At 33.3% G+C, this 25805-nt stretch overlaps 3 protein-coding genes across 3 annotated transcripts; 2 read left to right on the top strand and 1 right to left on the bottom strand.

Annotated features, from left to right (window-relative positions):
* Window positions 1-286: 286 nt before the first annotated feature.
* Window positions 287-4053, top strand: LOC131660033 (basic leucine zipper 9-like). The gene is made up of 6 exons (XM_058929147.1): window positions 287-524; window positions 2674-2788; window positions 2873-3008; window positions 3091-3166; window positions 3253-3378; window positions 3452-4053. Exons 1-6 carry the CDS (start codon window positions 408-410, stop codon window positions 3761-3763), a joined length of 882 nt encoding a protein of 293 aa, XP_058785130.1. The 5' UTR covers window positions 287-407; the 3' UTR covers window positions 3764-4053.
* Window positions 4054-15711: 11658 nt separating this feature from the next.
* LOC131660034 (bZIP transcription factor RISBZ4-like) lies at window positions 15712-19906 on the top strand. Its single transcript, XM_058929148.1, has 6 exons — window positions 15712-15907; window positions 18476-18590; window positions 18678-18828; window positions 18922-18997; window positions 19078-19203; window positions 19311-19906. The coding sequence occupies exons 1-6, from the start codon at window positions 15791-15793 to the stop codon at window positions 19614-19616; spliced, it is 891 nt and encodes a 296-aa protein (XP_058785131.1). The 5' UTR covers window positions 15712-15790; the 3' UTR covers window positions 19617-19906.
* Window positions 19843-20648, bottom strand: LOC131660035 (calmodulin-like protein 6). Its single transcript, XM_058929149.1, has one exon. The coding sequence runs from the start codon at window positions 20562-20564 to the stop codon at window positions 20034-20036; it is 531 nt and encodes a 176-aa protein (XP_058785132.1). The 5' UTR covers window positions 20565-20648; the 3' UTR covers window positions 19843-20033.
* Window positions 20649-25805: the final 5157 nt, after the last annotated feature.

Below are 25805 nucleotides of genomic sequence, written 5' to 3' on the forward strand. Positions count from 1 at the left end.
GATTTAAAGGTATTTATTTTCTACGGTTTGAAATTAAAACTTCAGTATGTGTCAGTTGGGAAGCGCTTCACATCTCACAGGTTCGGTGATAGACGGTCCAGGTGAATCCCGTGATCTCATCATGGGTCCACTCGTAATTAATTCCACTGACTAGACTAATTTCGTAATTTCAAATCATCAACACAATTTCTGCCATTTTTTTAACTTCATGTGCCGCCCACTTTCTCATTTTAATTTCATTTATTTATCAGAAAATAAAATAAAAAAAAGCATGGCACGTACACGTGTGCACGCTCGCATTCTAAAATTCTATTTATACCCCTGAAGCTCCTAACCTCACTCCCTTTTCCCACTTTCTCTATTCTTCCTACAGTTAACCTTTTCTATCTCTATTCTCCGGCGACGTTATGGCAGCAACGGAATTGGATCTCGACGAGTTTCTCAATCTCGATTACGAACTTCGGTATCCGAGTCTTGCCGATACGGAGGCGTTCATGAACGCCGCTTTCCAAACTCTTTTACCGGTAACTCTTCTCTCTCTTTCTCTTCTCTGATCAATTTTGTTTCTCAATTCTGAAACTGAAATGAATATTTTGCCGCATCATGCCATGCAGCTTGTGCGGTTCGGTCAAGCTTCGTTAGTCGGAAATAGCAATAACAAACTTTACATCTTAAAATGAATTAAAACTAATTTTGAAAATAATTTATATGTTTGAGAAATGGAAGTATTGGAAATTTTGATTCTGTGTGTTTTGAGAATTGAGAGGAAGAAAATTGCTTGTGGAAATATTTGTGAGGGTTAAGAAGAGTTGAAATGAAAAATGTATGAAAGACTTAAAATTAGTGGGGGTGCATGCGTCGTGATGTGGATTGCTTTATTGTTGTTATTTGTGTGAGGGTGAGTAACTAGTGTGAACGCAGGGCTTTGGAGTGTGGGTCTTTTTTGTTTTTGTTCCCTTTTGGAGTCTGACCTTTATACAGTTACACCACCCAGATTTTATACTTGAAAAACTGTGGAAATTTTTTATTTTTAATAAATTGAATAATTTAGCATTTTATATTTTTCCTATATACTGTAAGTTGTGCCGCAACCACCCTGCGCGTGGATTTTAAAAAAGATAGCAAAAGAGGGGTAACATCATAATTTTTTTCATAACCAAAATATTATTAGGTTAACATGTTCTTTATTGACTTTGTTGAGTTTGAATACCTTAAAATATATAGCAATAATCAAATGTTTTTATTGATTTAGAGTTTTTTCTCTTAAAAAAATTAAATCAAATTAGCGGTTTACACTACTAAACCCGATAAATTATCAAAGCTATTGAGACTTTCTGATAGTAAACTCACTAAAATCAAATTATTGATTTATTTAATGGAACACAATTAGAGTTCAATAATGATCATTACATTATTCTAAAATCAATTAATGAACAAACTGATGACCAAAATCAACTTTTTCCATCAAAGTTCAAATCACAACCTTAACCAACCTTTCAATTGTAAATAATCTATCTATTTTATTAAATTAAACATTTCAGTACCCCATACCTTTAAATTTAGTTGGATAAACATCTTTTATTTAATTAAAAAAAATATTATTTGATATTACATCAATTTTATTTTATTTATTTTATTCAACTAAAACTCATAGATATCAAAGAAATTACTATACTCCCTCTAGTATTTATCATAAGAAAAAATTTACTTTTTAGATTTATTCAAATGTATCTGATTCATTAATCATTCAAATACATTTAATTTTTCCAAAGTATTAAACTAAAAAATCTAAAAAATTGAAAGTCTAATGAAAATAAAATATATTTTTAATAAATTTTATTAATTTTTATTAATAAAAATTAAGATATTTTTTATTAATAAAACCACATAAAGTCAATAAATTTTATTAATTTTTAATGGTTTTTTTCTTTCTATAATATCATGTATTTCTCTTAGAAGTTCTTGTTATTATAATCCATAATACTACTAGTTATTTATTATTTTATTTTCTTATATGGATTGGTCATTAGGTTAGTAGTAAAAATGAAATTATTTATTATTATTACTATTATTATTATTTTCTGTAATAAATATTCAAGAATATTAGTAATAACATAACAATTAATGTTATATTTATTTTTGAAAATTACAAATAAATGATCATTTATTTTATTACAAAAGTGATAAGTAATAAAAAAAGGATAAATTTTTAAGTTTTACATCTTTGTTATCAATATAATTAAGTACTACAGGATTAGGTTACCTAGGCATACAACAAAATGCGCCACAACCTTTTTAGATGGAAGAATGATTTTTTTTTTTAAAAACTATACTTATCGTCCTAGAAATCTTAATCTTAATTTTAATTTTAATTTAGAATTTGTTTTAGATGTAAAATAAATTTTAATAAAAAAAATAAACATAAGAAAATCTATTTTGTGTATTTTAAAAAACTTTTAACTCACCTAAAATTGAATTCAAACATTGAAAATTGAATGTATCGAATCTACCCTCCTTTTTGAAAAAGTAATCACGGGATAAAGGGTTATTTTACACTTTATATCCTTATATTATTGCCAAAATCTGCGTGGACACGTTTTCAAAGTATTATTGTCACTTTTTATGTTGTACCAAATTCTATGAATTATTCAACCTTTGATAAATGCACTGCAGGATGTGGTAGCTTCATTTTCAACTTGTGGTGGAGTTGGAGACTCTCAAAACCTTACTCCCAAACATTCCACCATCAGTGCTACTATTGATTCTCAATCATCCCTTTATGGCACTGGTATGCTAATTATGTAATTATCTTTGTATTATAGCAGAAGAGCATCATAGTTAATTAACTAATCTATATTAACATATTGTGTAGTTGGAAGCCCAGTTTCAGCCAATAAACCAACCAGCAGAGAGAACCATACCAAAGGGACAACAAGTGGCTCATCTGATCCTTCTGATGAAGATGATGAACAAAGCACTAATCCACGTGATATCAAACGCATTCGGAGGTAATAATTTATCATTCTATTGTCTCTCAAAATAAACATCCATGCTTTTCAAATCAAATCAATTATCATGTTATCGCTTCAGAATGGATTCTAATCGCGAATCAGCCAAAAGATCAAGGCAAAGAAAACAAGCTCATTTGTCTGAACTTGAGTCTCAGGTAACTAATTCGTTTTATGAAATGCATAATCTTAAGTAGTGATGTTTTATTTTTTCTCATTTGAATTTTTAATTTGGAATTCTCAGGTTGAAAAACTGAAACTGGAAAAGGTAACCCTATACAAACAGTTTACAAATGCTAGCCAACATTTTCATGAGGCTGATATAAATAACAGAGTGCTAAAATCAGATGTTGAAGCTTTAAGAGCTAAGGTTTGTAGAGGAATTTGCTTTTTCTATAATGTAGCATACAAAATTTAATTTACATATAATTTTCTATTACTAGGTGAAGTTAGCTGAGGATATGGTCACTAGAAGTTCTTTCACCCCATCATTAAACAATCAGTTTTTTCCGAATCAATGTCAAATAAGCACACCGCCGCAACTCAATGTGCCATCTTTGCGCCGCGTGCCACATGTTTCACCAACCATCAATGTCCAACAGGGAAATGGTGCTTCGTATGGTGGCGTCGCGGCCGATGAACACTATTCAAATCTTCTTGGGTTTGGAAACTTGGACATGAGTAATTACAATGACATCATTGACAATGGAGTCTTAAGCAATGCTATGAGTTGTGTAACTACTACCTGGCCCTAAGGGCATTTTTTCTTGATCACTAGATCAACTTTATATCATCTCATATTTATTGTATTTGATTAGTAGATTAAGTTGATGCCTTGCTGAAGTAATTATACTCTCTTCTCCTTCTATTTATAAAAAAATATTTACTTTTTGATTCTTTGAATAACCAATAGATTTGGTCGCCTAAACATTAGTTATTCAATGTATCTGAAATGTAAACTTTTTTTATAAATAAAACGATATGATCAATATATAGTGTGTTTATATTTTGTATTTCCTTTTGTATAAAAAGAACTTATTGATTACTTTGTGCATTATTCTGATAGAAAACTCATCAAAATCAAATTATTAATTTATTTAATAGTACACAATTAGAGCTCAATAATGATGATTATATTATTCTAAAATCAATGAAATGAACAAACTAATAGTACTACCCCATCATCAATTCAAACTCACCAAAATCAACTTTTCCATCAAAGTTCAAATCCACATATAGTATAAGAAAAATAATAATAATTTAGACATGATAACAAGGCAGTTTGAGGTGGATTTAAACATATCCAGTTCCGTTCCCATCTTCCAGACTCATTTTCGCCCCTAATTCTACTTTAGACATGACATCAGGGCAGATTGAGGTGGGTTTAAGCATATCCAACTCGGTCCCCGCCTTTCAAACCCAGCTTCGCTCCCGCTCTCAAACTCAGTCGGGACTAGTAATTAATCTTCGCCCGAAGGGCTAATTTATTTGGCATGTCTATACTACCTACATACTTAAATCTTAAACCATCTACAACTTCTTGATGTTACACACATCAACAACTTCGTCGTGTTAATCAATAGAAACAAATTCAAATACTGTGAGTGAACAGTAACGTTTTCTATCCCACGTGTGATTAGAACTAATTACTGCATTTTGTTTTAATTTAAAATTTAAATTACTTTTGACTATTTCCTAGTAGTTTGCAATAGCCCTAAATTTTAGCTGGAAGGTTGCAATTGCTCCATATTTTCAGCTGGTATCCCACGTTTTATGAGGTGGAGTTAGTGTTGTGAATTTAACATACTGTTCTTCTTTAAATACTGATATTTTTCCATCTGGTTGAAAAATAACAAAAAACAAAAAGCTTCTTCTTTTTCTTTTGAAAAACTAGTTCTGAGTATACCGATTGATTCCAGTCCTTCGTTGGCGAGAGCCCGCGATCGGAGGACGCTGTGGTAACCTTGGGGGGGCGACGCCGATCTGACTGAGCTCCGGTGGTCTAGGCGAAATCGCTTCTAAGGCAGCGGCTATTATACCGCGACGCAGCACGTTTGTGATTCCCGTTTTTAAATGTTTTTTCAAAGCTGTACTACATTTTATTCTGATTTTCACCAACAATTTAGAAGCGATTTTTTCTTTAAAATCAGAATGGCGATGTACTTCAAGCCGATGTTGGATCTGTCAAAACTCGAACCTCTTGACGGGACGAATTACAAGAGGTGGTCTCAGAAGATGCTGATTTTCTTTGAGCAACTGGAGGTCGACTATGTTCTCCTTCAACAACCTCCAGTTGCCGCTGGTTCCATCGTTCCGAATGCTCCTGGAACGGATGGTACTCTGTCTGCTGGCGCAACACCCGTCTTCGCAGATGATGCAACCATGAAGGAGTATGAATCTGACAACAAGACGGTTCGTGGTCATATGCTCAGCCATGTTACCAACCCGATCTTCGACTTGCTTGCTGCCCATAAATCTGCAAAGGTGATATGGGAACTCTTAGAGGCTAAGTATTCAACTGATGATGTTGGGAAGAAAAAGTATGTTTGCGGAAAATTTATGCAATTCAAGATGGTGGACGACAAACCAATCATGGATCAAGTTCATGAGTACGAGAATTTAGTGGCAGACATCTTGGCTGAAGGGATGAAGATGTGTGAAGTCCTCCAGGCCAACTTTTTGATCGAGAAGCTTCCTGATTCCTGGTCCAACTACCGCAACCAACTGAAGCACAAGAAGAAAGATTTAACTCTTCTTGAACTAGTTAACCACATGAAGATTGGAGAGGCGAATCGCCTCAAAGATAATCCTGTTCCTAAAGTTTCTAATAATTTAGTTAAGGCTAATCTTGTGGAGTCTTCTGAAAATGTTGACAGGTTCAAGAAGAAGGACAAAAAGGCAAATTTCAAGAAAGACAAGGTGCAAAACAAAAGAGCTCCAAATTTTAAGATGAAAGGGAAGTTCCAGAACAACAAGCTAGGCTATTTCGTATGTGGCAAGATGGGACATCGTGCCTATCAATGCTACAATCGAGCTGACAACCATAAAAATGCAATTAAGCCTAAGGGAGATCAAACCAAACATCAAGTCAACATTGTTGAAGCGTCTGACGACCTGGTTTCCATGATCACAACCGCAGAAATTAACCATGTAGCCGAGAAGGTTGAATGGTTGATTGACACTGGAGCAACTAAGCATTTCTGTGCTGACAGGGAACTATTTGCTGAATTTCAAGGAGCTACTGAAATAGATCAAGTCTATATGGGAAATTCAAGCGTATCTAAGGTGCTAGGAAATGGGAAGGTGTCCCTGAAGCTCACTTCATGGAAGTCTCTTACACTGCAGAATGTTTTATACGTACCTTCTCTGCGTAGGAATTTAATTTCTTCTGCTTTACTTGAAATTGCTGGCATAAAACAAGTGATTGAGTCTGGTAAAATAGTCTTATCTAAGAATGGTGAATTCGTAGGGAAAGGCTATAGGTCTGGTTGTTTGTATCTTCTTGAGACTTTGATTGAAAATAAGAACATTGTTTCTTCTGCTTATATCACTGAGACTATGGATTTATGGCATGCTAGACTTGGACATTTAAATGTTAAATCTGTCAATCGTTTGCATGCAATGGGTTTAATTACGAATTTAGCAAAAGATGGCCGCCATGAAAAATGTAGTGTATGCGTCGAGGCTAAATTCAAGATAAAGCCATTTAATTCTGTAAATGAAAGGACAACCGAGTTGTTAGAATTAGTCCATTCGGACCTAGCAGAATTTCGCAACTCAGAAAGTAGAGGTGGTAAAAGGTATTATATCACTTTTGTTGATGACCATTCTAGATACACCAAATTGTATTTATTGAGATCCAAAGATGAAGCTGAATATGTGTTTTACACTTATAAGGCAGAAGTAGAGAACCAATTGAACCGAAAAATCAAAAGGATTAGATCTGATAGAGGTGGTGAGTACGTTACCAATTCTTGGAAGGAATTTTGTGAGAACAATGGCATAATTCATGAATTTACAGCTCCATACAGCCCACAACAGAATGGTATAGCTGAAAGGAAAAACAGAACTTTGAAAGAAATGATGAATGCGTTACTTTCGAGTTCTGGTTTATCCGACAACATGTGGGGTGAAGCTGTATTAACTGCCAATCATATTCTCAACAGAGTTCCACACAAAAAACTAAACAAAACACCTTATGAATTATGGAGAGGGCATGTGCCTAATCTTAAATTTCTTAAAGTGTGGGGGTGTCTAGCTAAGGTAGGACTGCCTGCTTTTAAGGTTGATGCGATCGGATCTAAGACGTTTGATGTTGTGTTCATTGGTTATGCTAAGAATAGTGTAGCTTATCGATTTATGGTTTTGAGTGATCGTTCATTGTGTGAATATCGAGATGCAGAATTCTTTGAGCATATTTTTCCTTTAAAGAAATATGACATGAATGTTGATTCTATGGCCAATAGTGTTGCATCTTCGTCGAAGACTTTACCTCCCATGCCTATTCATGAAACTGAACCTAGGAAGAGTAAGAGACAGAAATGAAAAACTAGCTTTGGTCCTGATTTTGTGACTGCATTCTTGATTGAACTCCATGATCTTAATGAATTGAATGATACATTCATTAGTGTGCACATGCTAGAGGATGACCCTAAGACATATGAGGAAGCTGTAATATCATTGGATGCTAGTTTTTGGAAAGATGCAATTAAAAGTGAATTAGAATCTATCATGTCTAATCACACGTGGGAGCTAGTTGATTTATGTTGGAGCGGTAAAGCGGCAAGCAACAAAAGTTTTGGAAATATTTATCCGGGAATTTATCGTGTCCACAGAGATTAGTGCTACTGAACTGCCGTTCGACGGATTCTTAGTTCTTTAGTTTAGGTTAAAATGGATTTTAAGTAAACAAGGAAAATATAACATTTGAACATAAACTAAATTCATTCTTGATAGAGAATAGCTTATCTGGTTTGAATCTAAACCACTCCTCACAAACTTAGATTTATCACTCCGCCGTACTCAATCTACAATACTCATCAGAATCACCACATATCCCTCACATTAATGTCCATTTCTGCAACACCGGCGGAAATTCAACTATATTGCTCTTTCGACGATGTCTCAACCGATCGAACAACACAGAAGCATTAAACTCAGATATTAAGTGGATGTTAACCCCAATCCTATGTCTAGAATCAAAAGCTAACAGATATCCCCCTAATCAAGATTTGTGATGTCTATTTCTACAACAACACAAATCCAAAACATTTAAGCAAAAAGATCAAGGAAACACCCATTAAGATTTGTAAAGCAAATATATTATACAACTAGTACAAAGAGTAACAAACATCCATGGGTTTAGAGTATTTACATACAAACTCACCAAAAGAGAAATACAAAGAGAAGAGAAGAAGAAGAAAACCAAATCTTTCGCGGTGTCAATCACGAGCAAAGAAGCTTCGACTCCAGATCATCCGATTGCAAGCTCCAATGGTGTTTCCAAGCTAAATCCACCCAAAAATGACCTAGGATGAGTTGGGGTTCAAAAATACCCAAAACATAACCTAAAAAATCTGATTTCCGCCTATTTATGCAATTTTGGATCTGGTACAGCGCGCGTCGCGCGCAGGAGCGCGCATCGCGCCCAACCTGCTGAATTGAAAAAACAGCTTTTAGTAAAAATGGCGTAACTTGAGAACCGTAACTCCGATTTACGCCCGGTTCGAAGCATTGGAAAGCTTATTCAATTTCCTATCTAATAATGAATAAATGGCAGTCCAATTGATGATTTTTATCCTCCTCATTTTGAGCCTTAACCACCGGATGAATTGATTCTGCCGCTCAAAATCGCGCGTTTGAAGCTGTGTCTTCAACACTTTATTGCTCATGCTCCAAATACGCAAGAATACCTACAAAAAGAGTAGCAAACTATCAAAAAGTATAAAAGTGTATGAAAATATATCTATTCACAAAGTATACGTATTTATGCACAAAACGGGGTATTATTCAAACGTTATTAACAAAAAGTATCGATAAGTGCCACTATTTACAATCACAAAATAACTACATTTTGGCACTTAACAACTCTCCCCAACTTGAATTTGTTTGTCCTCAAACAAGGCCAAACACTCAAAGAATCAAAAGTAAAAATCCAAAGAATCAAGAATCAACAAGATTTATAAAAACGAAACAATTGTACGGTTCAAACAAAAACGTACGAACAAAGTAAACACTTACCACAATCCTACAACGACAACATGAAAACGAAACGAATCCTAAGTACAAAAATCATACAAAACATTCTAAAACAAAACAAGCTCAATCATGAATCACGCCTAGCAAAAACTCATCGGTAGATGAAAAACACCGAAAGGTGAGGACTTTGAACACTCATCCAACAATCTTGCAAACAAAAGACAAAATTATGCGTTCATCTAAAAATAGTATTGAAAATGCAACGACACGAATCACAAGGGCTTTCAAGGTTGTAATGTGGCTCAGTTAACAAACAAGTGATAAGTCCTAAAGCTAATCGAAACAAAAAACTTGCCTAAACCTAAGGGAGTGATCAATCCACAAGGTTTCAAACAATGAATTTTCAATCAAACTTCTTCTTCATCACATGTTTCACACCAAACACAAAACTTATTAGCACACTCTTATTCAAAACTCTTTTTGTTCTTTTCTTTTTCAAGCTTTTCTCTTTTTTTCTTTCTTTTTCTTTTCTTTCTTTCTCACTTTTTTTTTTCTTTTTCTTTTCTTTCTTTCTCACTTTTTTTTTTCTTTTTCTTTTCTTTCTTTCTCACTTTTTTTTTTCTTTTTCTTTTTCTTTTCTTAACCTCACATCAATCACAACATAAAGAGGCAAACACCTTCTCCCCAACTTGAATTCAACCATAACATAAAGTGAATACTCCCTACTTTCTAAGGCAAGGTAAAAATCCAACTAAACATCATAGTTAAGGTCAAGAAAACAAAGATAATCAAAATCCATCAAAAAGGGTGAACTATGTCTCAAGTTCAAAAACAAAATGGACAATGACAAAAAGGCTCAAAGGGGGTACGAATGGTCACACACTCACAAGGTAAAATGACATTTGGCTTATGGTAGTTGTGCTCAAAATCAAACAAGTGCCTTGATCACTTTCGTGCATTCACAAAATCGATACAGACGAAAGATTAAACATAATAATATCCAGTTAAAACAAGAAATGTCGGTCACTCACATATATACACAATGGAAAGCCACCTCACATTTATGGTAAAAAGGGGAAACTAATTGTGATTCAAGTCATGAGCAAGTTATGCAAAAAGAATGAATAGTATGAAAATTGTACAAATGAAAAGTCTCCTAAACATGCTATGCTATAGAAAGCGATAAACGAGTACCTTGCAACGTACAAATTCGATCAATCATTACCGCACAACCGGCTTGTTGAATCAATCAAAATCGAAGAATTACCAAATGCGACTCCAAGCGATCGGGCAAAAATTTGAATCTAAACACAAACAAAAGAATTAAAAATAAAACTATAAAATACTATACTATAAAGCCTTGGTGTAAGTGGGAAAAAGGCTAGCCAAGTGAACCATTAAAAAGAATTAAGTTGACAAAAGCAACACAGCGCGCGATGCACCCTCAAGACCGCGCGACGCGCCCTATGTTCTGCCAAACCAAGCTCTTCAGCTCCCAGGCCGCGCGACGCGCCCTCTTTGCGCGCGACACGCGCTACACCAGAAAAGCAAAAACTAGTCCAGAAGACTGCACAACTGGTGTAGCCTCCACTTAACACCTACACATCTCATTTTACACAACTAATAGAATTTACAAAAGTCAAAACCGTTGGGGTGCCTCCCAACAAGCGCTTGTTTTACGTCGTAAGCTCGACGCCTTTATTGTGCTCGGGTAGTAGCTTCCTCCACGACACGCCAACGCTTTCGCCCCTACGTGAACCTAAAGAAAGTGTCTTAACCACACACGAACAAACATTACGAAACAAGAGAATATACAACAATACGTAAACAACGTGTATTAACAAACAAGTAACGATAAGAAAAAACACAATTTTTACAAAAGTTTGGTGAAATTAACTAAACAAGTTGAAAAGTGAAGATTGGAAATTAAAGAACTATCTGAGTTCAACTTGTTTAATAAGTCCACCAAACAAAATTAGAACATGTATCTATACAATCCACTATATAAAAGTATACAAGTATAAGGAAATTCACAAATATACGATATTCACAAAACTCAAAAACAAAGAAACTATCGCAATGCGAATTCAATAAAAACACCAATCCCCGACAACGGCGCCATTTTGTTGGAGCGGTAAAGCGGAAAGCAACAAAAGTTTTGGAAATATTTATCCGGGAATTTATCGTGTCCACAGAGATTAGTGCTACTGAACTGCCGTTCGACGGATTCTTAGTTCTTTAGTTTAGGTTAAAATGGATTTTAAGTAAACAAGGAAAATATAACATTTGAACATAAACTAAATTCATTCTTGATAGAGAATAGCTTATCTGGTTTGAATCTAAACCACTCCTCACAAACTTAGATTTATCACTCCGCCGTACTCAATCTACAATACTCATCAGAATCACCACATATCCCTCACATTAATGTCCATTTCTGCAACACCGACGGAAATTCAACTATATTGCTCTTTCGACGATGTCTCAACCGATCGAACAACACAGAAGCATTAAACTCAGATATTAAGTGGATGTTAACCCCAATCCTATGTCTAGAATCAAAAGCTAACAGATATCCCCCTAATCAAGATTTGTGATGTCTATTTCTACAACAACACAAATCCAAAACATTTAAGCAAAAAGATCAAGGAAACACCCATTAAGATTTGTAAAGCAAATATATTATACAACTAGTACAAAGAGTAACAAACATCCATGGGTTTAGAGTGATTACATACAAACTCACCAAAAGAGAAATACAAAGAGAAGAGAAGAAGAAGAAAACCAAATCTTTCGCGGTGTCAATCACGAGCAAAGAAGCTTCGACTCCAGATCATCCGATTTCAAGCTCCAATGGTGTTTCCAAGCTAAATCCACCCAAAAATGACCTAGGATGAGTTGGGGTTCAAAAATACCCAAAACATAACCTAAAAAATCTGATTTCCGCCTATTTATGCAATTTTGGATCTGGTACAGCGCGCGTCGCGCGCAGGAGCGCGCAGGAGCGCGCATCGCGCCCAACCTGCTGAATTGAAAAAACAACTTTTAGTAAAAATGGCGTAACTTGAGAACCGTAACTCCGATTTGCGCCCGGTTCGAAGCGTTGGAAAGCTTATTCAATTTCCTATCTAATAATGAATAAATGGAAGTCCAATTGATGATTTTTATCCTCCTCATTTTGAGCCTTAACCACCGGATGAATTGATTCTGCCGCTCAAAATCGCGCGTTTGAAGCTGTGTCTTCAACACTTTATTGCTCATGCTCCAAATACGCAAGAATACCTACAAAAAGAGTAGCAAACTATCAAAAAGTATAAAAGTGTATGAAAATATATCTATTCACAAAGTATACGTATTTATGCACAAAACGGGGTATTATTCAAACGTTATTAACAAAAAGTATCGATAAGTGCCACTATTTACAATTACAAAATAACTACATTTTGGCACTTAACAATTTACCTAAGGGAAACAAGGCCATTGGATGTAAGTGGATCTTTAAGAGGAAACTTAGAACGGATGGTTCTATTGAAAGGTATAAAGCGAGACTAGTTATTAAAGGTTTCACCCAAAAATATGGGATTGACTTCTTTGACACTTATTCTCCGGTAACTAAGATTTCAACCATACGTGCATTGTTTTCTTTAGCTTCTAGCTACAAGTTATTAGTACATCATATGGATGTCAAAACTGCATTTTTAAATGGCGATTTTAATGAAGAGATTTATATGGAACAACCTCCAGGGTGCATGAGTCCAGGACAGGAGAACAAGGTGTGCAGACTCAAGAAGTCACTCTATGGTTTAAAGCAAGCGCCAAAGCAATGGTATGATAAGTTTCATAAAACTATTATAAGCTTTGGATTTAAGGTCAATGGATCTGATGCATGTGTTTACTCAAATTTTTTTGGTTCTGATTGTGTGATTATATGTCTATATGTCGATGACATGCTAATCTTCGGAACACATATCAATGCTATAAACTCGACCAAACTATTTTTATCCTCTAAATTTGATATGAAAGACTTAGGTGAGGCTGATGTGATTCTAGGGGTTAAAGTAACTAGAATTGAAAATGGCTTCATTCTGTCTCAGCCTCATTATGTGGAGAAAGTATTAAAGAAATTTAATCAATTTGATGTGGTGCCCGTTAGAACTCCGTTTGACTCTAGCATGCAATTAAAGAAAAACCGAGGTGACAGTGTTTCACAAAATGAGTATGCTAAAGTAATTGGAAGTTTGATGTTTTTGATGAACTGTACTCGGCCTGATATTGCTTATGCTGTTAGCAGACTTAGTCGGTACACTCATAACCCTAGTAAAGATCATTGGGGTGCACTTAATAGATTGTTGAGATATCTAAAGGGCACCATGGATTGGGGTTTACACTATGTTGGTTATCCTAAAGTGTTAGAGGGATATTGTGATGCAAATTGGGTTACCGATGATAAAGAAGTTAACTCCACTAGTGGATATGTGTTTACATTATGTGGTGGTGCTATTTCTTGGAAGTCTTCTAAACAGACTTGTATAGCTAGATCTACTATGGAGTCTGAGTTTATAGCTCTAGATCTAGGAAGTCAAGAGGCCGAGTGGTTAAGAAGTTTATTGGCTGATTTACCGTTGTGGGGGCACCCAGCTCCCCCTATCTCTCTACATTGTGACTCACAAGCTGCAATTTGCATAGCAAACAGCAATGCCTATAATGGCAAGAAGAGACACATTCGGATCAGGCATGCGTCTATGAGACAACTAATCACGAATGGAGTACTTAGCTTAGAGTATGTGAGATCAGAGAGGAACATTGCAGATCCTTTAACTAAGGGACTGAACAGAAAATTAGTTCTTGACACGTCGAAGGGAATGAGACTAAAACCCGTGAGATGAGGAATTCTAGGTGGATCCACACTGTGGTCAAACAAAGCCTTGAAAAGACTCATATGATGGTACACTACATCCCATTCTATGACGAGTGTACTTTAGAGGATGAGCATTAGCTCTTAATGAACTCATAGCCCATGATATGGGTGGTCCTTTAAGACGGACTTAATGAGCTCACCGGTGATTTGAGAGGTTGAGTTATCTAACTCTTAATGACTTCATAACCCATATAGGGTGGTCCTTTTGAGACAGGACTTGATGTAGTCACCTACAGGAGTGTGAAGAGCTAGCCTCCTTCTATGAAAGTATTCGAGCAAACTTTCTATTACACTCTTTAGCATCCCAAGGAAGACTTGGCTATCTTTTGAGAAGTTGTTGAGGAATCAACAGGATTTTAGGTAAGAAGTGTGTTATTGAAAACGATTCTTAAACAAGAGAGTTCCAGATTTGTTCACTCTCCTCGTGAAAGATTCACTTGATTTCACTATGTACCGGGTCAAGTCGTAAGGCACCTGTACTTAAGCTTTAAACCTTACATATGCTCAGAACTAGTTTAAAAAAAAAAACTATATCTTTTGAAAATTTATTACTGTTCTCTGGGGGATTGTGAGTGAACAGTAGCTTTTTCTATCCCACGTGTGATTAGAACTAATTACTGCATTCTGTTTTAATTTAAAATTTAAATTACTTTTGACTATTTCCTAGTAATTTGCAATAGCCCTAAATTTTAGCTGGAACGTTGCAACTGCTCCATATTTTCAGCTGGTATCCCACATTTTATGAGGTGGAGTTAGTGCTGTGAATTTAACATACTGTTCTTCTTTAAATACTGATATTTTTTCATCTGGTTGAAAAATAACAAAAAACAGAAAGCTTCTTCTTTTTCTTTTGAAAAACTAGTTTTGAGTATACCGATTGATTCCAGTCCTTCGTTGGCGAGAGAGAACCCGCGATCGGAGGACGCTGTGATAACCTTGGGGGGCGACGCCGATCTGACTGAGCTCCGATGGTCTAGACGAAATCGCTTCTAAGGCAGCGGCTATTATACCGCGACGCAGCACGTTTGTGATTCCCATTTTTAAAGGTTTTTTCAAAGCTGTACTACATTTTATTCTGATTTTCACCAACAAATACTAACTCAATCAATGATTGGTAATGCTGGAGACTAATGCTAAAAAACTTCAAAGTTATGAACTAACTGTCAAAAGTCATAATCTTTTTTATACTTCGTTTTTCCACTTGTGCATGAAGAAGAGTATATTCGGTTCAATTTTTCATTAAAAAAAAATTGAATTATTCAATTTTTACGGTTTGAAATTAAAACTTTAGTATCAGTCACTCAAGAAGCGCTTCACATTTAGATTCGAATTCGATGATATACGGTCCAGGTGAATTCACCTCGAAATCCCGTGACCTCATCATGGGTCCATCTCGTAATTAATACCCTCTGATTAGACTACTTTCGTAATTTCAAATCACAAACAAAATTTCTGGCATTTTTTAACTTCATGTGCCGCCCACTTTCCCATTTTAATTTCATTTTCTCAGAAAATAAAAATTAAAAAACCACTGCACGTACACGTGTGCACGCTCGCATTCTAAAATTCTATTTATACCCCTGAAGCTCCTAACCTCACTCCCTTTTCCCACTTTCTCTATTCTTACAACAGTTAACCTTTCCTCTCTCTATTCTCCGGCGACGTTATGGCGGCAACAGAATCCGATCTCGACGAGTTTCTCAATCTCGATTACGAACCTCGGTGTCCGAGTCTTGCCGATACGGAGGCGTTGATGACCGCCGCTTTCCAAACTCTTTTACCGGTAACTCTTCCATCTCTTTCTCTTCTCTGATCAATTTTTTGTTTATGGACTCTGAAACTGAAACAATATTTTGCCACGTCATCGAGATTTATGGATGACGTGGCACCATGCCATGCAGTATGTGCGGTTCGCTCAAGCTTCCTTAATCGGATATAACAATAACAATAACAAACTTTACATCTTAAAATGATAGAATTAATATAAGTGACGATTTTTCGTATAATAAATTTAATTTTGGAAATGATTTATATGTTTTTGAGAAAGAGTATTGGAAATTTTGATTTTGTGTGTTTGAGAGAAAGAAAAGTGGTTGTGGAGATATTGTTGAGGGTTAAGAAGAGTGGAAATGGAAAATTTATGGAAGTGTTAGTGGGGGTGCATGCGTGGTGATGTGTACTGTGAGTGAGTGTGAGTAACTAGTGTGAACACAGAGCAGGGCTCTGGAGTGTGGGCCTTTTTGGTTTTGTTCTCTTTTGGAGTCTGACCTTCATACAGTTACACCACCCAAATTCTGCACTTGAAAAAAAATTTGTGGAAAAAATTCATAATTAATTTTATTTTTAGATATATTGCATAATTAATTTATTTAGACAATATAGACTTTATTTAGACAATATAGACTAGATGTATTGCTTAATTAGTAAATTTTATTTCTTTTATAAATAAAACTAGGAGTAGTATTTAAGCAATAATAGATTCAATCCTTTTGAAAAAAATACTTGTGCAAAATTCTTACAAATCTATGAGTATATTGAGAAAATCTCAAAATTTCACGTTAGTAAAAGATAGAGATTGAAAAGTATTTAGATTTTAGATAGAGTACCATATGTTATTTTTATAAGTTGATTGTAGAATTTTTTATTTTTTTTTAGAATAGTCACAATAGTGCCCATAACTTTATTAGTAATTCAATTGAGTAAGAATTTATGTTGCGGAAACATGGATGTTGAGTATCATAGATTATTCCAAAATTTCAGATGTAATATAATTTCATTTATGTACCTGTTTAAAATTCAGTGTAAATATTCATAATGTTTCCCTAAAAATTTTAATTTAAAATTTTGTTCTTCTTGATTTAATTTTATATTTTATATTTTTCCTATATAAATTGTGCCGCCACGTTGCACGTGGATTTAAAATTAGATGAACATTCCGGTACTCTTGAATTTAGTTGGATACCGGTACTCTTATCCAATCAAATAATAGTATTCAATACTACGTTATTTTTTGTTTTATTTTATTTTAAAAAAAAACTTAAAATTTAAACCAATTAACACTAAAAATACTGATACTCAACAAAAACTCATGGATATCAAAAAAAAAATTTACCTTAAAGTAAGCAAAAGGGAGGGAAAATCATAATTTTTGTAAAACGAAAATATTGTTAAGCCAAATTAACATGTTCTTTGTTAATTATTGACCTAGTTGAGTTTGGACGCCTCAATGGAATATAGCAAAAATCAAATGTTTTTATTGATTTAGAGTTTTTTTTCTCCTTAAAATGAATAGAAGAATTTATTAAATTAACTATAAAAAAATTAAGAAACTGAAAGTCTAATAAAAACATAATGAAAGTATGTGTAACCAAAATTATATCTAAGATGCCTTGAATAAGATGATAAAGAATCTCTTTCAACTTAATTAGAGATGGTGGGTTCGAATCACAGAAAACAGTTTACATTATATTGTTGTTGTATTATTAATACGTAACAATTAATGTTTTACCGATTTTGAAAATTACAAATAAATGATAACTTTTTTTAATTAAAAATAGGGATTAATTTATTAAGTTCAACATTTTGTTATCAATATAATAATTAAGTATTACAAAATTAGGTACAATTTTGACAATTTTAAAAAACATAAGTAAACTTGTAGAAATTAATAAAGATCTATTGGGCCTTGAGTTGGCCCATGACCGTTTTTTTTTTGGTTACAAAAACGACCTCATAAATTTGATGTAACTCAATTTGGAATTTTTAGGTCAGCTATATTAATTAAATTTGTTTGGTAAGTTTTGAATAAGTGAAAGTAATTTGGTTGAAGTGGTTAATGAGCTTTTATCAATAACAAATTATTTTAAAAAGTCTAAATCAAAATTGATTAGGTAGAGTTAGAAAAAGTTACATATTCTCTAAGGTTAAAATAAATATAACTTTTTTCTTGAAGGTTAATATTTACTTAAAGCAGTTAAAAAAAGAGTAAACTCAAAATGATATGTGGATGAGATAGTTCAACTAAATAACTATAAAGCTAGTAATATTTATTTATATTTATGTATTAATTTAAATAAATTATTAATATTGATAAATTAATAATTTTTGAAGAAAAAAGTAAAGTCGAACCGATTGATTGATCCGTCGTGTTCCATCAATCCAATCATATCCTTATTATTTTTAAAATTATTGTTTTTAAAAAAACTAACATGCACAAATTTGAATACATGGAATCTACCATCCTTCTTTTTCAAAAAGTTATGGCCACTATCTGCGTGGACCCGTTTTCAAACTATTATTATTAGTATAGCCTTCCAAAAGAACTTATTTTAGTTTAATAAATGCATTGCAGGATGTGGTAACTTCATTTTCAACTTGTGGTGGAGTTACAGATTCTCAAAACCCCACTCCCAAACATTCCACCATCACTGCAACTATTGATTCTCAATCATCCCTTTATGGCACTGGTATGCTAATTTAATTATGTAAATATGCTTCTATTATTACACAAAAAATCATCGTAGCTAATTAATTTATATTTACATATTGTGCAGTTGGAAGCCCAGTTTCAGCCAATAAACCAACCAGCAGAGAGACTCATACCAAAGGAACAACAAGTGGTTCCTCTGATCCTTCTGATGAAGATGATGAACTAGGCCCTTGTGAACAAAGCACTAATCCACTCGATATCAAACGCCTTCGAAGGTAATAATATATCATTCTCTTGTCTCTCAAATTATCAAATATTTAAACATGCATGGTTTTCAAATTAAATCAATTATTATTATATCGTTTCAGAAAGGTCTCCAATCGCGAGTCGGCCAGACGATCGAGGCGCAGAAAACAAGCTCATTTGTCTGAACTCGAGTCTCAGGTAACTAATTCATTTTATGAGATGCATAATCTTAAGTAGTGATGTTTTTTTTTCCTCTCATTTGAATTTTGAATTCTCAGGTTGAAAAACTGAAACTGGAAAATGCAACCCTATACAAACAGTTTACAAATACTAGCCAACAATTTCATGAGGCTGATACAAATAACAGAGTGCTAAAATCAGATGTAGAAGCTTTAAGAGCTAAGGTATGTAGATTGTATAGGAGTTTGCTTATTCTATAATTTAGCATTCAAAATTTAAATATCAATGAATGACCCAAGAAATTAATTTACATATAATTTTCTATTACTAGGTGAAGTTAGCTGAGGATATGGTCACTAGAAGCTCTTTCACCACATCATTAAACAATCAGTTTTTTCAGAATCAATGTCAAATAAGCACACTGCCGCAACTCAATGTGACATCTTTGCGCCGTGCGCCACATGTTTCACCAACCATAAATGTCCAGCAGGGAAATGGTGCCTCCTACGGTGGTGTCACAGTTGGTGAACATAATACAAATCTTCTGGGAAACTTGGACATGAGTAACTACAACGACTACATTGACAATGGAGTCTTGAGCAATTCTATGAGTTGCGTAACTACTACCTGGCCCTAAGAATTTTTCTTGATCACTAGATCAACTCTATATTATCTCTGTATTTGATTAGTATAGTAAGTTGATGCCTTACTCAGGTAATGGTAATTATGCTCCCTTCTATGTCTATTTATAAGAAAACGTTAACTTTTTGATAACCAATATATCTGATCGTCCAGATACATTAGTTATTCAATATAGATAAAAAGTAGATTTTTTTTTCTTATAGATAAGACGACAGGGAGTATATATTCAAAAATAGTGTGTTTACATTTTGTATTACGTTTTGTATAAAAAGGACTTATTGATTACTTTGTGCATTTTTCTGATAGTAAACTAAGCAAAATCAAATTATTGATTTATTTAATAATACACAATCATATCTCAATAATGATCATTACATTATTCTAAAATCAATGAATGAACAAACAGGTAGTACTATCCCATCATCAATTCAAACTCACCAAAATCAACTTTTCCATCAAAATTCAAATCCACAACCTTAACCATCCTTTCAATTGTGTTCATATCCCAACCTTTATCCAAACCCAAACAATCAAGCACTCTCTTCAACTCCATTGCATCTATATATCCATCACCATCCTCATCAAATATCTTGAAAGCTTCAACCAACAACTCACTTCTCTTAGATGACATATCCTCCAATTCACCAAGTACTTCTTCTACAACCACTTCTTCATCTTCTTCGCCGTCGTCTTGAAAGACCTTGTTATCCTTCTGATCACAACCATAGATCAAACCAAGCTTTTCCACAACTTGCCTAGCATTTTCCTTCTTGATTCTTCCATTTGCTTCCATTCCAAAGACGGTAACGAGAGCTCGAACCATCCTTTCGTCGAGCTTGAGAATATTCTCTTGATCATGATGAGGCATTGAGCTTGGTGGTGAGTTTTTGAATGCTTGTAAAAACTCAACCATGAATTTGGAACATGCTTCTGTTATACCCATTTGAACCTTAATAGATCAAAAACACTAGAGAAATAGTACTTAGTAATAGGAAGCTATAGTGCAAGATTTTGGTTCAATGCTCAAACTTTAGTAACACCTCTTTTATAGTAAGATAATTAGTATTATGGCCTTGTTTCAAATTTAAATTACTCAAGTGCCACTATGATACAATTATCAACTAATAAGACTAAATAATTAATCAATAATCATGTACCAAAATGATAATAATGAATCTTGCAATTTTATATTGGCATTATAGAGTTCCAACTTACAAGGCAGCTGGCACATCAATTGAATGAATTAATATTAGATGTAATTGTAAATACTACATTTATTCCAAGATTTCCAAAAAAAACAAAATAATAATTGTAGACATTTTTGATTCATGAAACTAAATCCTTAAGATTTAAGTCACAAATAATTTATTTGGAGATCAAATAAGCCAGTTTTTTAAACATGGATGGACAGAAACCGCGTTATGTTGCTGTGCCAACAAATATTTTAATTGATTTTTGAATCATTTTGTTGGCCTTTCTTCCAACACTAATTGTTGTTCATGTCACGTGCTTTATTTTTAATTCATTCACAAACCTATAATATTCTCAATTTTAAGAGTTGGAAAGCTGATCCATGCATACAAGGAATAGTGCCAGATTCAAATCCCCAACTAAAGATATTAAAAAAAATGATAATTATGCGAAAGAGCTTGATTTGGGTTGTTTCTCGTTTTAAAGTTGAAGAGTTTTTATTCAATTGGTAAAATTTACCATTGTCTTTAAGTCAAAAGAAAATAAATACTACAGACAGATGAAGAGTCATTTCTAAATTTCAAAGAACAATTGAATAGATTTTTATGAAATTTGTTCATTTTATTACTCATTTGAAATCACAGAAGATCAAAAGAAATCGAGTCTATTGACTTACATATTAAATAGATAAGTGAAAGATTTGCTTCATGATTTGCCAAGTGGTATCATTCACATTTGGGATGAGTTGGAAAAAAGGTTCCAAGAGTAATTTTTTTCTTAACCAAATTAATGGACAAGATAAAAGGTATAGCGAATTTCGAACAAGATGACTTGAATCTTTCTATGATTAGTGAGAGAGGTTCAAACTTTTGTTGAATCCCATAGTTTGGACGTCATGGGTCGGATACACATTTTGACCCATGATTTGAGAGTTGTATGTTTCTTGATGCATCACCCAAATCAAAAATTTGAGTGAAGGAAATCATAGTATATATGACTCATAATGAATATTGTTCACTCACCTATCAGATTTTTGTGTCTGAAAAAATAAGAACGATTTGGTAGGACATTAATATTTTGTTTACATTATCTTATAGCAACACGTGAAAGGGTATCATGAGCTCTCTGCAAAGACGGAGACTATCTTTTCTACTTTGTTTCCTTGCAATTTCATCCTTTAAATCTTTACCACTTTTCATTGTCCTATTTCTGCAAAAATTAAATTTGTTGTTCTTTGTTGATCTTTGGGTATCCTAGCAGTAACCCTTGCTCATCATTGTATAAAACCTAGGGTCTACATTAGGTGCATGAAATCTGGACTTTTTCTATCTCAAAAGTATGTATACTAAATTCCCGATTATCTCGGCCCTCTTTCCATAGAACGGGGGGATAAGACCAAAAAAAGTATTTTGGTTTAATGTTAATCCATTTTTTGGCTTTGTTAATCCATTATATATGGATGTCAAGAACGATGAACCTGGGTTTTGGAAGTTTGGAGAAGAGAGAAACAAATACTTCTCGCACACGACTGAGTAGATATATGCAATCTTTAAGGATTATTTCTATTAACCAGTATGTATACCATTTCTCATACAGCAGGAGTCTTTATGAATCTGACATAGTAAATAATATTCTTATTATTGATTGTAGGCCGATTTTACACAAATTTTCTAATGAAGACGTCTCATTTGGTTCATGGTGTCGCAGCGCGAAAAAGTACTCGAGCATTCGCATGCTCAAAATACAACAGAGTCGTCACCGATTTTATTTATTCCAAAATGAAAGAGAAAATATCGATAAAATCCACAAAGAAAGAAAATAGATAAGATGGTCATCGCAACCAAATTAGGGTTCTGGAGTCGGTTATGCACGGGGAAGGTATTTCAATGATACCCATTTAGTTAATCTTGTGATCGGATGTTAGCATGATGTTTACTTGTGATTCTCTACTTACGTGAGGAGAAAGAAAGAAAAGGGTTTTTGGATTTTTTATTATTGGGCTCGCCAAGACATCACATCTTGTGTCTACTTATTCCCCAAGTGTTATGGGATAGTCACAACTTACGTAGTTCTTGATGGCAAATGTTTGTTAGTTGGTTGATTTTAGTGGGAGACACTCAACAAAGTGTCTCTCTTTTATGAAATGGCTTGAAGTCGCACACATGCGAAAAAAGAAATTTGATGAGTTTGGAGGTTGATTTTAACTGGCAACAACCACAAAAGTTTTTATGAAAATGGTGAGATAAATCAAGATTCATTTACTTATCATGATTTTAAGCATTTGATTATGAAAAAGCTTTGAAAATCACTTGGTATTGACATAGATTTTTTGGATTGAGAAATTGGCTCAAGTTTGAAAAAGATTTTTGAATGGCGACACAATGACATGATTGAATCGAGTGCGAGTTAGTGCCACATTTTGAAAACTACTTGATATTGATCAAGCACTTTATTCTTAAGATAAGTTGATTTTATTTGTTCGATGATCTAATATTTGATTAATCTTAAACAAACATTCAAGCAATAATAGGTGCATACATGCATAAAATACCCGAGCCTCAATGGAAACCCTAAACCCCAATTCATTATGTTCGTGATATTTACATTGGAGGGTTACAAGAGATACAGAAAAGTAAAATACAAGTGATAAAAGGGAAAGGGGCACACTATCAATACATCGTTTGAAATAGTAAACCCTAAATGGGCTCTAGGCCCGCTATGCAAAAAGAAAAATAACATACAATACAAGGAGGTGCATCAGCAATTACAAACTGAAGATCTACGTACATGCGGTGAAATTGAACTTGTGTCAAAAGTCAGATGCAATTGTTTACACATGGTGACATGAACAATAAAAAATTAATCAAACGACCAACCAAATAATTGACTTATGCGTTCATAACACAGACTCCATTAATGATAAACTCTAACAAATAAACAACTTATCAAAAAAACACAAAATTCAATCAATTAAAAAAACTACTAATTAAAATATGTAAACATAAAATCAATAAAAATTAAGTATACTAATATAATATAAAAAAGAAAAAAAACAACATAAAAGAAGGCACATGGGGACCCACCCTTTCCTAATTCCTCTACTTAATAATAATCTTATTAATTAAAGTCGTTAAGTTATTGAAGTTTATTTTGGCGTCAAAATTAAGGATAATTGAGTAATTTTATTTAATAATATTTATTTGTTATTTTTAATCATTTTTATTTAATTACATTTATTTAATAACATTTTCCCACTAACTATTTCCTATATTATTTATCTAAAAATTATTGTTATAAAAATTATTTTTTTAACATTAAATTTTATGTTTTTTTTTTACTTTTATTTTTATCTTTTTAATATTATATTTTTTATATATATATTATATATTAACTAATTTCTATAGTCCTCGGATACTTCATTCCACTAACTTCACGATCCAATCCATAGACATGGCAATATAAGTATATAACTCATACTCGCGGGTACCCGCCCGAACTCACCTTGAAATTGATGGAGAAAACCCGCTTTGACTGGGTTTGAATTCGAGATTTGATTTTCTCCGATTTTTAAATATGGGAACGGGGCGGGTAATGGAGAGTGTAGTACCCACCTCGAACCCGCCCCTTTATTATTATTATTATTATTATTATTATTATTATTTTAAAAAATCATAGTATTTTTTATAAAATCATACATTATATTTTTAACTCTTCCACTTCTCGTTGATTAGTTGCTGATTATCAATTAGACATATACAATGGTTAATTTAAAAATTGAAGTTGAACCATTGCAGAACATACATTTACGACTGGCTATATTAATTAAAATTAATAGACTTTTAAAAAAAACAAAACTTAATAGACTATTAACATTCCAAAAACAAACTTTAATGATTCAGTAATGTCTCTTCCAATATTCCAATACTCTCACTATCATTGAACTTTCCTTTTCCTCATCAACATCTTAAAACATTATTGACATCACCATCTTGGCATCCTCATCAAAATTATTTTTGTTGTAAGTTTTAATCTCTTATCTCTTATTTTTACTTCTAAATCTTAAAACTTTATTGTGTTTGTAGAAGAATGTGATTGTTGTAACTTGTAAGCACTATATTCTCTTAGGTTTTTTATTAGAGTGTTTAAAAGTTTAAATTTGTATTAGATATATATATGTATGAATTTTCCATACTATCAGCAAAATTATTCCTACTATAATGAAAGGCCATGGGCGTATATACCTATTGAGAGTTGAGATATCATTAATTTTTATGTGTGTAACCATTCTATGAGTTAATAAATAATTATATCTATATCACTATTCTTATTCTTATAATTTCAATCTCAATCATTTTGTTTCTTATCTTTTTTGGAGAAGAAAAATTGTTCGTCTTTTTTTTTAGTAAATTAAACTGCTTCATTTAGATTTTAGATAAACATAAGAGGTTCATATAGCCAATTAGCCATAGAGTCATTCTATCGTCTATGGAAAGGGATCTGGTTTGGTTTAAAGACAAATGAATAATAATGACTATGTTGTTGTTCTAATTTTTTTTTTAAAATTTAATGACTATGCTTTTTTTTAAATACAGTGACTATGCTTTTATGGTTTGGTTTGGTTATTTATCCAAGTATTAACTATTTAGTATATTCAAATGGCATTTTCTACTGTAAATTATTTGTTTTATGTAACTAATGGCTTAATTTGTAGTTTAAAATGGTAGATTGTTTGTTTAATGAGTTACTGTTGATATAAATTACATTTAATTAGTTTTTTAATTTGAACAACTCAATAGGAGATAAACATGGAAAATGTTGGTAACATTGACCCATTTATTTCACAAGATAGTGCACACCAAGTAGCTCCCGGTATGGAAGAAAGTTTCAACTCTTTGCTTAATGGCCTGACACTATCGAAGGAAATAGTTGAAACACCTAATGATGAGATAACTGATAAAATGGATAGATGTGATAATATAAAGGCATTGGCAGA

The sequence above is a fragment of the Vicia villosa genome, linkage group LG3 (genome assembly GCF_029867415.1).
Source record: "Vicia villosa cultivar HV-30 ecotype Madison, WI linkage group LG3, Vvil1.0, whole genome shotgun sequence".
Taxonomy (NCBI): domain Eukaryota; kingdom Viridiplantae; phylum Streptophyta; class Magnoliopsida; order Fabales; family Fabaceae; genus Vicia; species Vicia villosa.